Genomic DNA, 14,573 nt, shown 5'->3' on the forward strand with positions numbered 1-14,573 from the left:
CCTCTCCACTTCGACCATCATCAGTTATTTTGCTCCCCAAATAGCAAAACTCCTTTACAACTTTAAGTGTCTCATATCCTAATCTAATTCCCTCAGCATCACCTGACTTAATTCGACTACATTCCATTATCCTCGTTTTGCTTTTGTTGATGTTCATCTTATATCCTCCTTTCAAGACACTGTCCATTCCATTCAACTGCTCTTCCAAGTCCATCTGTCTCTGATAGAATTACAATGTCATCGGCGAACCTCAACCTTTTTATTTCTTCTCCATGGATTTTAATACCTACTCCGAATTTTTCTTTTATTTCCTTTACTGCTTGCTCAATATACAGATTGAATAACATCGGGGAGAGGCTACAACCCTGTCTTACTCCCTTCCCAACCACTGCTTCCCTTTCATGCCCCTCGACTCTTATAACTGCCACCTGGTTTCTGTACAAATTGTAAATAGCCTTTCGATCCCTGTATTTTACCCCTGCCACCTTTAGAATTTGAAAGACAGTATTCCAGTCAACATTGTCAAAAGCTTTCTCTAAGTCTACAAATGCTAGAAACGGTTTGCCTTTCCTTAATCTTTCTTCTAAGATAAGTCGTAAGGTCAGTATTGCCTCACGTGTTCCAGTGTTTCTACAGAATCCAAACTGATCTTTCCCGAGGTCAGCTTCTACTAGTTTTTCCATTCATCTGTAAAGAATTTTTGTTAGTATTTTGCAGCTGTGACTTATTAAACTGATAGTTAGGTAATTTTCACATCTGTCAACACCTGCTTTCTTTGGGATTGGAATTATTATATTCTTCTTGAAGTCTGAGGGTATTTCGCCTGTCTCATACATCTTGCTCACCAGATGGTAGAGTTTTGACAGGACTGGCTCTCCCAAGGCCATTAGTAGTTCCAATGGAATGTTGTCTACTCCGGGGGCCTTGTTCCGACTCAGGTCTTTCAGTGCTCTGTCAAACTCTTCACGCAGTATCGTATCCCCCATTTCATCTTCATCTACATCCTCTCCCATTTCCATAATATTATCCTCAAGTACATCACCCCTATATAGACCCTCTATATACTCCTTCCACGTTTCTGCTTTTCCTTCTTTGCTTAGAACTGGGTTTCCATCTGAGCTCTTGATGTTCATACAAGTGGTTCTCTTATCTCCAAAGGTCTCTTTAATTTTCCTGTAGGCAGTATCTATCTTACCCCTAGTGAGATAAACCTCTACATCCTTACATTTGTCCTCTAGCCATCCCTGCTTAGCCATTTTTCACTTCCTGTCAGTCTCATTTTTGAGACGTTTGTATTCCTTTTTGCCTGCTTCATTTACTGCATTTTTATATTTTCTCCTTTCATCAATTAAATTCAATATTTCTTCTGTTACCCAAGGATTTCTACTAGCCCTCATCTTTTTACCTACTTGATCCTCTGCTGCCTTCACTACTTCATCCCTCAAAGCTACCCATTCTTCTTTTACTGTATTTCTTTCCCCCATTCCTGTCAATTGTTCCCTTATGCTCTCCCTGAAACTCTGTACAACCTCTGGTTCTTTCAGTTTATCCAGGTCCCATCTCCTTATATTCCCATCTTTTTGCAGTTTCTTCAGTTTTAATCTACAGGTCATAACCAATAGTGTGTGGTCAGAGTCCACATCTGCCCCTGTAAATGTCTTACAATTTAAAACCTGGTTCCTAAATCTCTGTCTTACCATTATATAATCTATCTGATACCTTTTAGTATCTCCAGGGCTCTTCCATGTATACAACCTTCTATCATGATTCTTAAACCAAGTGTTAGCTATGATTAAGTTGTGCTCTGTGCAAAATTCTACCAGGCGGCTTCCTCTTTCATTTCTTAGCCCCAATCCATGTTCACCTACTACGTCTCCTTCTCTCCCTTTTCCTACACTCGAATTCCAGTCACCCATGACTATTAAATTTTCGTCTCCCTTCACTATCTGAATAATTTCTTTTATTTCATCATACATTTCTTTAATTTCTTCGTCATCTGCAGAGCTAGTTGGCATATAAACTTGTACTACTGTAGTAGGTGTGGGCTTCGTATCAATCTTGGCCACAATAATGCGTTCACTATGCTGTTTGTAGTAACTTACCCGCATTCCTATTTTCCTATTCATTATTAAACCTACTCCTGCATTACCCCTATTTGACTTTGTGTTTATAACCCTGTAGTCACCTGACCAGAAGTCTTGTTCCTCCTGCCACCGAACTTCACTAATTCCCACTATATCTAACTTTAACCTATCCATTTCCCTTTTTAAATTTTCTAACCTACCTGCCCAATTAAGGGATCTGACATTCCACGCTCCGATCTGTAGAATGCCAGTTTTCTTTCTCCTGATAATTATGTTATACAGAGAAATGTATACTAGTGTAATGAACTGTGAGGCCTACTCAGAAAGGATAAGGGGGGCGTACCCAGCATTCACTAAGTATAAAGGGTAGGCGTACCTACATGGAGATAGGATGACCAGTGGCCTAAAAAATAGGGATGTTTTATAAGGGGTGTACCTACCAGAATGGAAAGAGAAAGTGCTCTCATAAGGTCAACCCACAAGCAAGGAATAGGTGCTGATCCTAGGAGAAGGCTATAGTATCATGATAAAAGTTACAAATTTTCTAGGAATTATTCTGGAAAGCATAAATTCTATGAATGACTAGCATTATTATGTTTCATGGAAGTAAATGAGTGTCAAAAGAACACTTTCATTTCGCCCAGAGTTGCTTAAGTATCTGATTTTGTATTAAAAGCATATGCTCACCACATAACAAAACCATTGGCAAAAATTTTCGTCCTCTCTCTAGAAACTGGTGTCTTTCCAGATACTCTCAAAATAGCAGAAGTTCAGCAACTACTAAAAGAAGGTTCTTCTGAAAAAATATCAAACTACTAACCTGTGTTACACTTAACTTCCTCCTCAAAAATGCTGGAAAAACTCTGTAATGATGTTGTTAAGTTTATAAATAAATATTGTCCTCTTACCATACAACAACATGGTTCTAAAAAGTCTAAATGCACACAGAGAGTAATTTTCAAATTCTTAGACTGTGCATTTAAAGCCCTTGATCAACATAAATTAGCTGCAGGTATTTTTATAGACCTGTCAAAAGCCTTAAACATCCTATACCATAGCATCTGCTCAAAAAATCAGAAACATGAGGAGTAAAGGTGTACACAGAGCTGGTTGTGTTTGCACCTAAAAATCCAGAGGTGTCACTTCAGTAAGAATTTGATACTAAGAGTAAAACAAATAACAACTCCTTCCTTTCTAGAAAATTACCAATAATATATGGCATACTGCAGGGCTCAATCTTAGATCCACTACTCTTCTCTACTTATGTGGATGACTTTGTTGAATAAATGAGTGCCCAAAAAACTACCCTCTCTGCCAATAGCAACAGCATATTGCTTACTGGATCCATCCCAGAAACCTTGCAGTCAACAGCAGAAAGTTCTATGAAAAGACTTTATAAAGTGGTTCACCAAAAACAAACTCACTGTAAATACTGAATAACTGTGTGCGTCAACTTTCATTTATTTTTTTTCTATCTAGTGAAATGTCTATTCAAGCATCATTAAAAAATGATCCCATAGAAAATTTAGGTGTCACAAAATTTTTCGGTCTGTGGATTCAGTAAGCTTTAAAATGGGACACATATAAATAACTTGTCTTGGGAACTCTCATCCATGTGCTATGGTTTATGAATATTAAAGTCAACAACAAGCAAAACAACAGTATTGCTGTCATACTATGCTTTGATACGGGGTCATTTTCTGGGAGCATTCAGCTCAGAGTGTAAAGGTTTTTAGAATTCAAAAAAGAGCTCTAAGAATAATTTGTGGCCTTAAAGAGATGGATTTCAGTAAATCTCATTTTACTGTGCTTGGTGTTCTGAATGTTCCAAGTTTATTCATGTATGAAACTATCTTGTTCACTAGAAACTATCTCTTGAAAACAGACAGACTACTGTAGAACAAAAATGTACACAATTGTTGTACCAGATGGAAATCAAATATACATAAAAATATCATAAATAAAAGCCTATCAGCAGTGCATAATTAACATTGGTGTAATACTACATAATAAGACACCAGAGGAAATAAAAACTGCTGCATATCCAACATTTAAAACCAAACTGAAGGCGTTTCACATAAAGCACTGTTTCTATTGTGTAAAGGTATTTCTGAATATGTAACAAAAAAGTTATTCAAAAATTAGATTATAAGAATAGGTAATGAATTTTAATTTGCTTACTATTAGCTAATACCATCTACCGCTGCAAATTTTCTTTGACTTGTCCAATATCAGGTGTAAAATTTGTGCTGTATGATAAAACTTGACCAATAAAAAATCAACTAATCAATCAATTAGAGTCAATGATTATTATCTTCTTGCAGTGACAGCGACTGTAGCAGCTCCTAATAAACATCCAAATACAAATGTATTAAAAAAAGTGTTGTCCATTTGTGAAAGACAGTGATAATCATTTGCAGACACTATTATTACAGAAAATTAATAGTGCAAATAATAATAAATGTAACAATGAAAACAACCAATTATTGATAATATAATGTAAACAGACAGATAAAAAAAATCTATTTTCCAAGTGGTGGCAGGGGAACACACACACAAAACAATTTAACTTTCAGAAGCTTTTGGAGCCAGTGGCTTCTTCTTCCTTGTGGAAGAGTTGAAGCGGGAGGAAGAGTGGTGAAGGAAAATGACTGGAGAGGTTTAGCGAAAGGGTTACAGTTTAGAAGTCACCCAAACCCCAGGTCAGGAGAGACTTACCAAATGGGATGAGCTTTACTTCTCATCCAGCATGTGTGTTTTTGTATTCCTTGCTACCTTGGCTAGACAGAACATAACAGCAACATACAGCTTGTATTTGGAGTCCTATCCATGTATGTGACAGCTTTTTCATGTTATATTGGAGTCATGCCAGCACTGATGTTCCAAAGTATCCATATCCTTATAATCTATGAATCTTTTAACAGCAACTGGTCTCTTCATTGTCAGAATGATTTATGTTTTGTTTAATGACAAGATTTACCTTTTCTTAAAGTACATTCACAATGATGGAGAGTCACCATAACATCTCACTGTTCTCTGTTCTTGAACACTAGGCAACACTTGTGACAAATGGTCACATCAATAACATCTTTGACATATATTGTGACAAACCTACAGTTAATGCCACAAGGTGCAAAGTTTTGTGCCCTCAAAAACTGAACTGCACCATATAGTTTACAGTTGATAACCTTTACATCGACATAAACAAACCATTTACAGAATTAGTTAGTAATGTATGCTTTAAAAATAAATTTAAATTGGCAAAGAGCCTCATTTTTTGTACTAGTAATCTAATAAAGATTTTAGTAATAGTATATAAAACTCTATTCAAATTTCAGACAAAGACGCAAAGTGGATGAACATATTATACAGAAATGCCTTGCCTTGTTCCAAAAGAATAGAAATCAAGTTAATTTTCTTGTAATATTACTGACTGTGCCACATGTCCTAAGTGCAAGGCTTCAGAAACTGAGTTAACACAGTGTAGTTTAGTTTTGTAATAATGTCACCAAGTTTCTTAGTCAGCCAGCATTATTTGAAAGTGGCCTCTTTCCCAAATTATGCCTGGCTTTTTCCATTCACAGAACACAAAGAGCTATATTTCTTAAAAAAGTAAATTTGTTTGTTCCTGAAAGCCACATCATTACAAGCAATTTTCTTCCTTGCAGAAAATGAGATACATAAATCGACAAAACAAATTATAAGTCCCCCAATAGGCATGTGCAGTTATAGCACATGTCATCAGGTGAGAGAAATGTTGACAGTGCTGTCCTGTACATCTTTATTAAAAATAGTAATAATTTTTGAATAATTAATAATTCTTCACTGTGATTTTTTATACTTTCATTTAAGATTACAGGTTTGATACATCCATTTATAAAATAATTAACTATTTTTATTCACCAGACTTGTTTAACATTACGAGAAAAGTAACAATGTTCCACTGTAAGTGTTTAACATTATAATTGTTTTCTTGCAGCTTATGGAATGCTTTGGCAGACTGATTGAGCCTCCAGTTTCTACACATTCACGTATAACATTTAACAAGACCATGACTTACCCTGCTGTAACAATTTGCCGTACTGAAGGTTACAAGGAAGATGTACTACTGGTAAGGAATCACTAATTACAATTTCAAATGTTATCACTATTGTTCTTGTTTCTTATTCTTTATTACTCATATTACTTTTTATGCAATATGTATTACCAGTAATTTTCTTTTTCTCTCGCTTCTTTCACCATTGGCAAAGATTTTTTAGGTGAAAAATTCCAAGATGCATTGTGTTTCAGTTTTCCATGTTAAATTGTACACTCACCCATAAGTGGATGGGTACATCAATTCAAAGGTTGAAGGAAAGTACCAATAGAACGATGCCTAATAAATCACTGTGGTATTCAAATCAACCTTGGGCTGAAGACAGCTTTATCTTTAGGATATAAAATTATTATTTCTGTAATTTACTTACATTATACATAGACCTGTCAAGCATAGAATTTTAGAAAAAGTAAAATATGAAATGACACAGGCAGAGTCCATGTAAGGACATTGTATAATTCTTTGAGCAGTATGATAAGCCCTGGATGAAGTGTTCTGTGGAGCATTTTAATGTATGGCTGGAGAATTGTATAGGAGAGAAAGGTATTCATAAACCTGCATCTACATACCTACTCCACAAGCCACCATGTGATTTATGGCAGAGGGTATCTTGTGCCACTATTAGTCATTTCCTTTCCTGTTCCACTCACAAAAAGAGCAAGGCAAAAATGACTATGTATACTCCTCTGTATTAACCCGCATTTCTCTTATATTATCCTTAAGGTCCTTACTCAGAATGTATGTTGGTTGGAGTGGAACAATTCTGCAGTCAACTTCAAATGCTACTTCTCTAAATCTTCTCCACATTGTTTCACAAGAAGTATGTCATCTTCCTTTCAGGGATTCCCATTGTTGTGGCTGTGTTCTCTTTTAATGTTTTTTGGTTCCTTGGATGAGGAGAGTGTGGTATGATAAGTAGGTGGCCAGTTTCCCACACTATATTACAGGAACCAAATGAGTACTTAACTTCAGTGGTGTGCAATCTGAAGTTCTGTGGTTAACAGCAATCAAATAACATCTACTAATTCTTGAATCTTGTCCGTGTTCATATCACAGCTATATACAATGAATAACATTCCCTCACAGCTAGCTAAGGTGCAAGGTGACGACTATCACTGTGAAAGACTAGAGCACAGTGTGACATATTGAGGTGCAATGTGAACTGAGCCCCAATGCAACGTACTGAGGTACTGAGATTGAGAGAGCTCAGCCATCAGCAGCAACCTATTGCACACTGCTCAGGTGGCATTATCGGCATGTAGCCTGTGGTAATTTCTCGGTCTTCTCTTGTCATAGGCATAGTTCAGTGTGTATGTCAGGTGAAGGCATACACCAGCACATTCCTCTCCCTCTCTCCCCCCCCCCCTCCTCCCAAAAAAAATGCTGCACTGATGCCATGTATTGGAGATGCGAATGACAATCGAAATGGGGATGGGGGGAGGGGGGAGGCAGGGAGCTGGATGTAGAGATGAGCCGGGAGCTGTAGTTGTGGAGGACGGCATACTCATGGCCATACTCTGCCACGTGGCTTGGAAGAGCAGAGGATCGTCCTCTCAAAAAGAATGCCCAGGATTTGTGTTCAGTCCTGAGGGTGTCTCCTGGAGTAATGACAGTGGCAGTGATGGTGATAGTGGGTCCAGGTCCATTGGGTCGGAGAGCACTGACGGCAGAGGCGAGGGCGTGACGTCCATTGGCTCGTCCTGTAGTGCAGTGGTGACACCAGCGATTGGCTGCAAAGGCCACATGGTCATATGAGGCTGTGAATCTGCGGGAAGGAAAGCAGCAGAATCATGGGGCAAATGACAAATGCAAATTTGATTCTGATGACAGAGCTGCAAACCATCCGGACCTGCAATTAGATACATATATGTGCCTATACATTTCTGGATCTCACCTTGCTCCCAGTGCTGGTGTCACACCAAAACCCTGCAAAGAACAAGATCAAACAGTGCAAAGTGATACTTGCAGACCATTGACAGTGCCAGATGGTGCAGCAGGTGGAGCAAGTTAAGCAGTGTCTGATGGCAGCAGCCATGTAGAATTTCCCCCTGTGATGGTCTGTTGTATGGGTGGGAGCGATAGGAGGCGAGAAAGAGTTGCAGTGCCCATTCTCATGTGTGGAAGGCGTGAAGCTTGGACATCATTGTTTAAAAATGCATACAAAGCATCCTGCTTCTCAATGGGATTGGGGGTGAAACGGAGCACTTGTTAGGTGATGAACACCATTTTGTAACAAAACTGTTCAAAGTCATGTGGCGTGAACTAAGGTCCATTATCTGTAACAATGACTTCAGGCAATTCTACAATGCAAAAAATTGAGGACAACACTTGAATTGTGCTACATGATGTGGTAGAGTTCATAGGAAATGCAAATGGGAACTTGCTAAAAGAGTCTACTACTACAAGCCAATGAGTGTTTCAGAATGGTCCTGCAAAGTCTGTGTTTACTCATTGCCACTGGTATTGAGTCTTAGGCCAAGTTGAGAAGATCTGTGGTAGACTGGATTGGTTTTCCATGCATGCGCGATACTGTGATGTCATCTGTTCAGTGTGAGAGTCCATCCTGTGCCAAGTACAATGCCAGTGTGTTAACTGTTAAGTGTGAACAGTGTCCCAATGTCCTAGGTGTAGCAGCTGTAACACATTATTTTGCAACACTGTGGGAATGAGCATATGCAGTTGCTCACTGTCAGAATGTACTAAATTACACTTTGTTGTACCGAAAGGTTATGCTGATGAGCAAAATATCAACACACTACTGAGTTCTCAATACTGTTCAGTCAGTGAGACTGACATGTGCAAATGTAATGCAACAAAATCTTCAGATCAAGGTCCGCTTCCATGGCCTGTGCAATTTCTCAGTAATTCAATGGAAAAGGTTGCAGCTATTAAGAGACCTGCACAATGATCTGGCAACAAGATGCATCAGAGGAACCAAAATCAGCGTTGGGGCTGATCGGAAGACAAGAAAGGGCATCAGCGTTACCATGCTGTGCTGTAGGTCTGTAGACAATTTCTCATTCATACTGGGATAGAAGCAAAGCCCAATGTTGCAATTTTTGAGCAGTATGTGTAGGAACTGGTTTTGACGGATGAAACAAGGACTGCAAAGGCTTCTGATCTGTCACTAAATAGGATTTGCGACCAAACAGATAGTGATGGAATTTTGTCACACCATACACAATAGCGAGAGCTTCTTTTTCAATTTGTGAATAATTGCACTGAGTTTGAGTTAACAACTTTGAGGTAAAAGCAATAGGTCCCTCTTGTGCACCAATTCTGTGCAAAAGCACAGCGCTGATTCCGTAAGAGGAAGCATCTACTTGCAAAATCACTGTTTTGATAGGATCAAAATTACTAAACATCTATCACTGGGCAAGGCATTTTTCTGAAATGAGTTTCTGAAATGCATTGCACCACTCTTTGGTCTACATGAAAGGCACAATTTTCAGATGCAAGCGATACAATGGATTCGCAATCTATGAAGCATTCTGAATGAAACAAATGTAGTATGTCAACATGCCAATCACTGACTGCAGTTCAGAAACATTGTGAGGACCAGGCAGATCATGAATTACAAGCAAATGAGATTTGAGGGGGTGCACCCTGACTATTTATCACAGGACCTACAAACTGTAGTTCTGTCTGAAAAAAAAACCCACACTTTTCAAGATCACACTTGAGTCCTACATCTGACAACATCTGAAAAAGAGTATGCAAATTGGCAATGTGTTCCTCTGGTGTACAATATATAATTCATTGTACAACCTATTATTATAAACAAATATTTCAAATCTATGTAAATGACATGTTCTGCACCCAAGCGATTTATTGCTAATGGGTCTACAGAACACAAATGAAATAAATAAATAAATTAAATAAATAACAATCTGAGATGACAATATCATCAAGGTAGTTTGAACAGAATGGCACTTGAGCAGTCAGCTGTTCCAAGTAACATTGAAAAATGGTGGGTGCACAGGCACTGCCAAAGGGCATACACAAATACTTGAACAGGCCTAAATGTTTATTAACAACAAACACTTTCAGTGATTCTTCATCTAGTGGTATTTGCAAATAAGCATCATGCAAATCTATCTTAGAAAAGTTATGGCCAGCACCAAGCCCGTCCATAAGTTCCTCAGTGTAAGGCAATAGATAAGTGTCAATTATAGTCTGTACTTTTGAAGACAACATGAATGTGAATTCGACCAGAAGGGACGAGCCTCAAAACCAATGGACTTGCCCACTGACAACTAACTAGCGTGTATTGGAGCATTCACACCATTGTCTTGCAATTCTTTTAATTCACTTTGTCTCGTAAAGCAATGGGAACAGGCTGATCTCGGAAAAACTTAGGCTGTGCATCGTCTTTCAAGGTAATGTGCACTATAAAATTATTAACTTTCCAAAGTCCACCAGAAAAGAGTTCAGGAAATTCCTTAAGCAAAGCTATGTAAATGGCTGATGGGTCTACAGAACACAAATGCAATAAATAAATAAATAAAATAAATAACAACCTGAGATGACAATATGATCAAGGTAGTTTTGGATTAAAAGCAGTCACTGAAAGTACATTGTCATGGATGCTAAAGCCAAACAAGTCAAACGAACTGAAGCCAAAAATATTTTCACTGTCTCTTGATTGCAACACAGTAAATTTCATTGTCATAGTGTGAGGTTTGCAAGTGGCAGGCAAACTGCACTGTCCAAGTACTGGGATTTCTTGTCCATTGTATGCAGCGAGGAGCGTGCAAGATTCTGACAGGTGTGGTGAGCCTAACTGGTGAGCCTAACTGTTCATAGTGGCATGATTAAGCAAAGTTACAGAAGCACCTGTGTCCAATTGAAAGTCAACACGACAGCCAGAAATTTGTAATGTTACAAATAGTTTGTTGGAATAGCGAACACTGCACTAGGGCAAGATGAGGCACAATCTTACTTGAATTACTGCTAGTACCTGTAGTTGGTTTTGAAAACACTGCATTCACAGAATTTGCATGAGACCTATTGTTGTGAGAGTGGGCAGAACTGACATTCATTTACCATTGCAAGCAAACTGCCTGGACAAGGCCTTTCTTTCCACATGAGTAACATGTCGCTTTGCGTGACAGGCAATCTTGCCGCTTGTGCCAAGCAAAACAGCGAGGGCATGACTTCACTAGATTTACAGGCCTGGATACTTGTTTAATAGGCTGTGTGTGCATCTGTGTGCATGCCCATTGTGGCAGCTGAGTGGGACGGTCTCTGGCAAGAGGTGACTCGACCCAACAAATCATGACCTGATCAAATTTATTGGTGGCTATGGCACCGTAATCAAATTGTTCTAATATTTGCAACACTATGTAGTGAAGGATCTGAGTACTTGAGAATCTGTTCTCTAATTCTGCTATCAGGGACATTGTATGTGATTGCGTGATGATGATGTTTGGTTTATGGGGGGTTCAACTGCATGTTCATCAGCACCTGTACAATGTCCCAATTTTTTCACACTCCAATGCAGTCCAATCTAGCCACAATCATGAATGATGATGATGATGAAAGGAAGAGGACAACACAAATACCCAGTCCCTAGGCAGGGAAAATCTCCAACCTGGCCAGGAATTGAACATGGGACCCCATGATCCAGAGGCAGCAATACTAGCCACTAGACCACAAGTTGCAGATGATCACAACATGTCACTCTAAAAGTTGCCACAATTACACTTGAATTTACACTTCCTAATGAGATCCCATAAGTCAGTATACCACTGATGGTACATCTGTGCCGGCTTTTTCTTAAGGTGAAAGAACTGAAATATGGCTCATGTGACCTGAAACTGCTGTTCATAATACTGACTTAATGTACCTACTACTTCATAACAGGAGAGTGGATTGGAAGACAATGTAGGGAAGAGCTTTTGAAGTAAGTGAAACACAGGGGTTTCTGGGATGTACATCCAAGCCATTCCTCTTCTTTTTCATTGCAGTGGTGAAACGGTGGAATGTTGTTTGGTGACACTTGTTGGATCAGATGGTTGGTTGGTTGGGCAGCCAACACAGTTTGTGCAGTAAGAAACTGCTGTACAGTAGACAGCAATGTGGTGTATTGCTGGTTCTGAAACTGAAAAATCTGATTTAGTTCCAGAGCAGGAGCAGTCTGTAGCTTAGATGCAGTGCCAGGGGGTGGAAGGGGTAGGTAGCAGTTCTAATGTTAATAAATTACAGCAAAACGGTCGCAGGTTCAAATCCTGCATCAGGCCTGGATGTGTGTGATATCCTTAGGTTAGTTTGGTTTAAGTAGTTCTAAGTTCTAGGGGACTGATGATCTCAGATGTTAAGTCCCATAGTGCTCAGAGCCATTTGAACCATTTGAAAAGACAAATAGAAAAGCAGTGTGAAAAGCCACTGAAAAGATAAATATATTAGTTCTGCAGCTCCCCTCCTGTAATACAAGCAACAACAAGAACAAATGAACAAATAGAAGCACTGTAATGACAGCTCCCTTGCAGCAACCTAGAAAAATGTGTTGATCAGACTTGTCACCACTTGTTGTGGCTGTGCCCTCTTGCAATGTTTTGTGGTTCTTGGCTGGATGAGGAGAGGGCAGTATGATAGGTGGGCGGCCTGTTTCTTCTCACTACAACACAAAAGGCACACGTGGTTAAAATACGCTTTATTAGAGGAACCAAATGAGAACTTAACTTCAATTATGTCCAATCTAAACTTCTTGGTTAACAACAATCAAATAACATGTACTGATTCCTGAATCTATGCAATGTTTCCTAATGCCAACTGGTGTGCTGGCAAAGGCATACGCCAGCACATTCACTTCAGTTCACGAAGCATCTCCAAAATGCTTATGTGTTGATTGAATCTACCGGTAATGCATCTAGCAGCCTGACTCTGAATTGCTTCAATGTCTTCTTTCAATCTGGTCATGTAAGTATCCCAAACACTCAAGCAGTACTCACGAATGAGTCCCAGTAGTATTCTATACTTTGTCTTCTTTACAGGTGAACCATACTTTCGTAAAATTCTCCCAATAAACCAAAGTTAACCACTCACCTTCCCTTCTAATATTCTTACATTCGTGTTCCATTTCATATCACTTTGCAACATTATCCCAAGATATTTAATCAGTGTTACTGTCTCAAGCAGCACACTTCTAATGCTGCATTTGGACATTATGAGGCTGTATTTATAATTCATGTGAATTAAATTACATTTTTCTATATTTAGAGCAAACTGCCATTCATCACAACAACTAAAAATTTTTGCCTAAATCATCTTGTATCCTTCTATAGTCACTCAACAATGACATATTCCCAAATACTACAGCATCATCATCAAATAGCCGCAAATTGCTGCTCACCCTTCCATCACATCATTTGTGCATATAGAGAATAAGAGCATCCATATCTACACTTAATCTGCCCTCTGAAAGTCATGATGAAGTACAAGGCAAAGGACTTCCCATTGAACCATATTATGTTTTCATTTGTGTATGAAGAACAGGAATAGTGACTGCTTAAATGCCTCTGTGCATACTACAATTTGTCTAACCTTGTCATCACAGACCATACATTATTAGCAATGTGTGTGACTGAATCATTACACTTCACTCGACTGTATGTACATAACAAAGTCTGCATCTAAATGTTTATGGTAAGAGGCTTCTTACAGGTGTAATTACTAAAAGCATCCGGTTTGACCAGAGCATTCAGTACCCCTCCTATACCAGTGAAATCCTATGTTTTTCCAAGGTTTTTTAATTTGGATTTTTAATGGTAAATTCTTCCAAAAGGCAAAGCTGCAAGATAATTGTAGATGCCATCATAACAACTGTTAACAAAACAAAGCACTGCAGCTTGGACAAAGTGATGGATGTTAGCAAGGAGGAGCTGCTACTGTTATACACAAAAATGATAGGGTGGGTTGTCAGCAGATGTGCTGAGCTTAAAATAAAATCATCAGGTAAAGCACTTAAAATAAAAAATAAAAAAATGTAGATGGATACAAACTAATACATTACTACTATAGAATCAGTAGCTCAAAAGGTTAGTGCCTATATATAAAAAAAGAAAAAAAACTGGCATTAACTCCCAAACAGTCCAGGTTAAAGGATATTGTGCTGAACAACACTTTGAATGCTGTGATCTCTCAGGCTTTCTTAGTGTGATTGATTAATGGTGTACTTCCGGGCATTAAACACCACTAACTTTGAATTATGTGACACACTAGTGATTAGTGAATTGGGAAATTACAGTCTGGTAAGATAAGGTGGCATAAATGCACTTTTGGAACAAGTGCACAATTAGTTCATAGTTCCTCTGAAATGTTTCATACAGAGCTAGCATCACATGATCATATAGTGAACTATAAGTGTTTTGTTCTGACTTAGTTAGAGTGCA

General features: G+C 38.6%; 1 protein-coding gene across 1 annotated transcript in view; it reads left to right on the top strand.

Annotated features, from left to right (window-relative positions):
* Nucleotides 1–14,573, top strand: part of LOC126176445 (uncharacterized) — a 155,578-nt gene that overhangs the window by 50,551 nt on the left and 90,454 nt on the right. The window contains exon 2 of the mRNA XM_049923601.1: nucleotides 6,064–6,195. Coding sequence (XP_049779558.1) covers nucleotides 6,064–6,195 — 132 coding nt within the window. The remainder of the gene's footprint in view (nucleotides 1–6,063; nucleotides 6,196–14,573) is intronic.

Source organism: Schistocerca cancellata, chromosome 3, assembly GCF_023864275.1.
Source record: "Schistocerca cancellata isolate TAMUIC-IGC-003103 chromosome 3, iqSchCanc2.1, whole genome shotgun sequence".
NCBI lineage: Eukaryota > Metazoa > Arthropoda > Insecta > Orthoptera > Acrididae > Schistocerca > Schistocerca cancellata.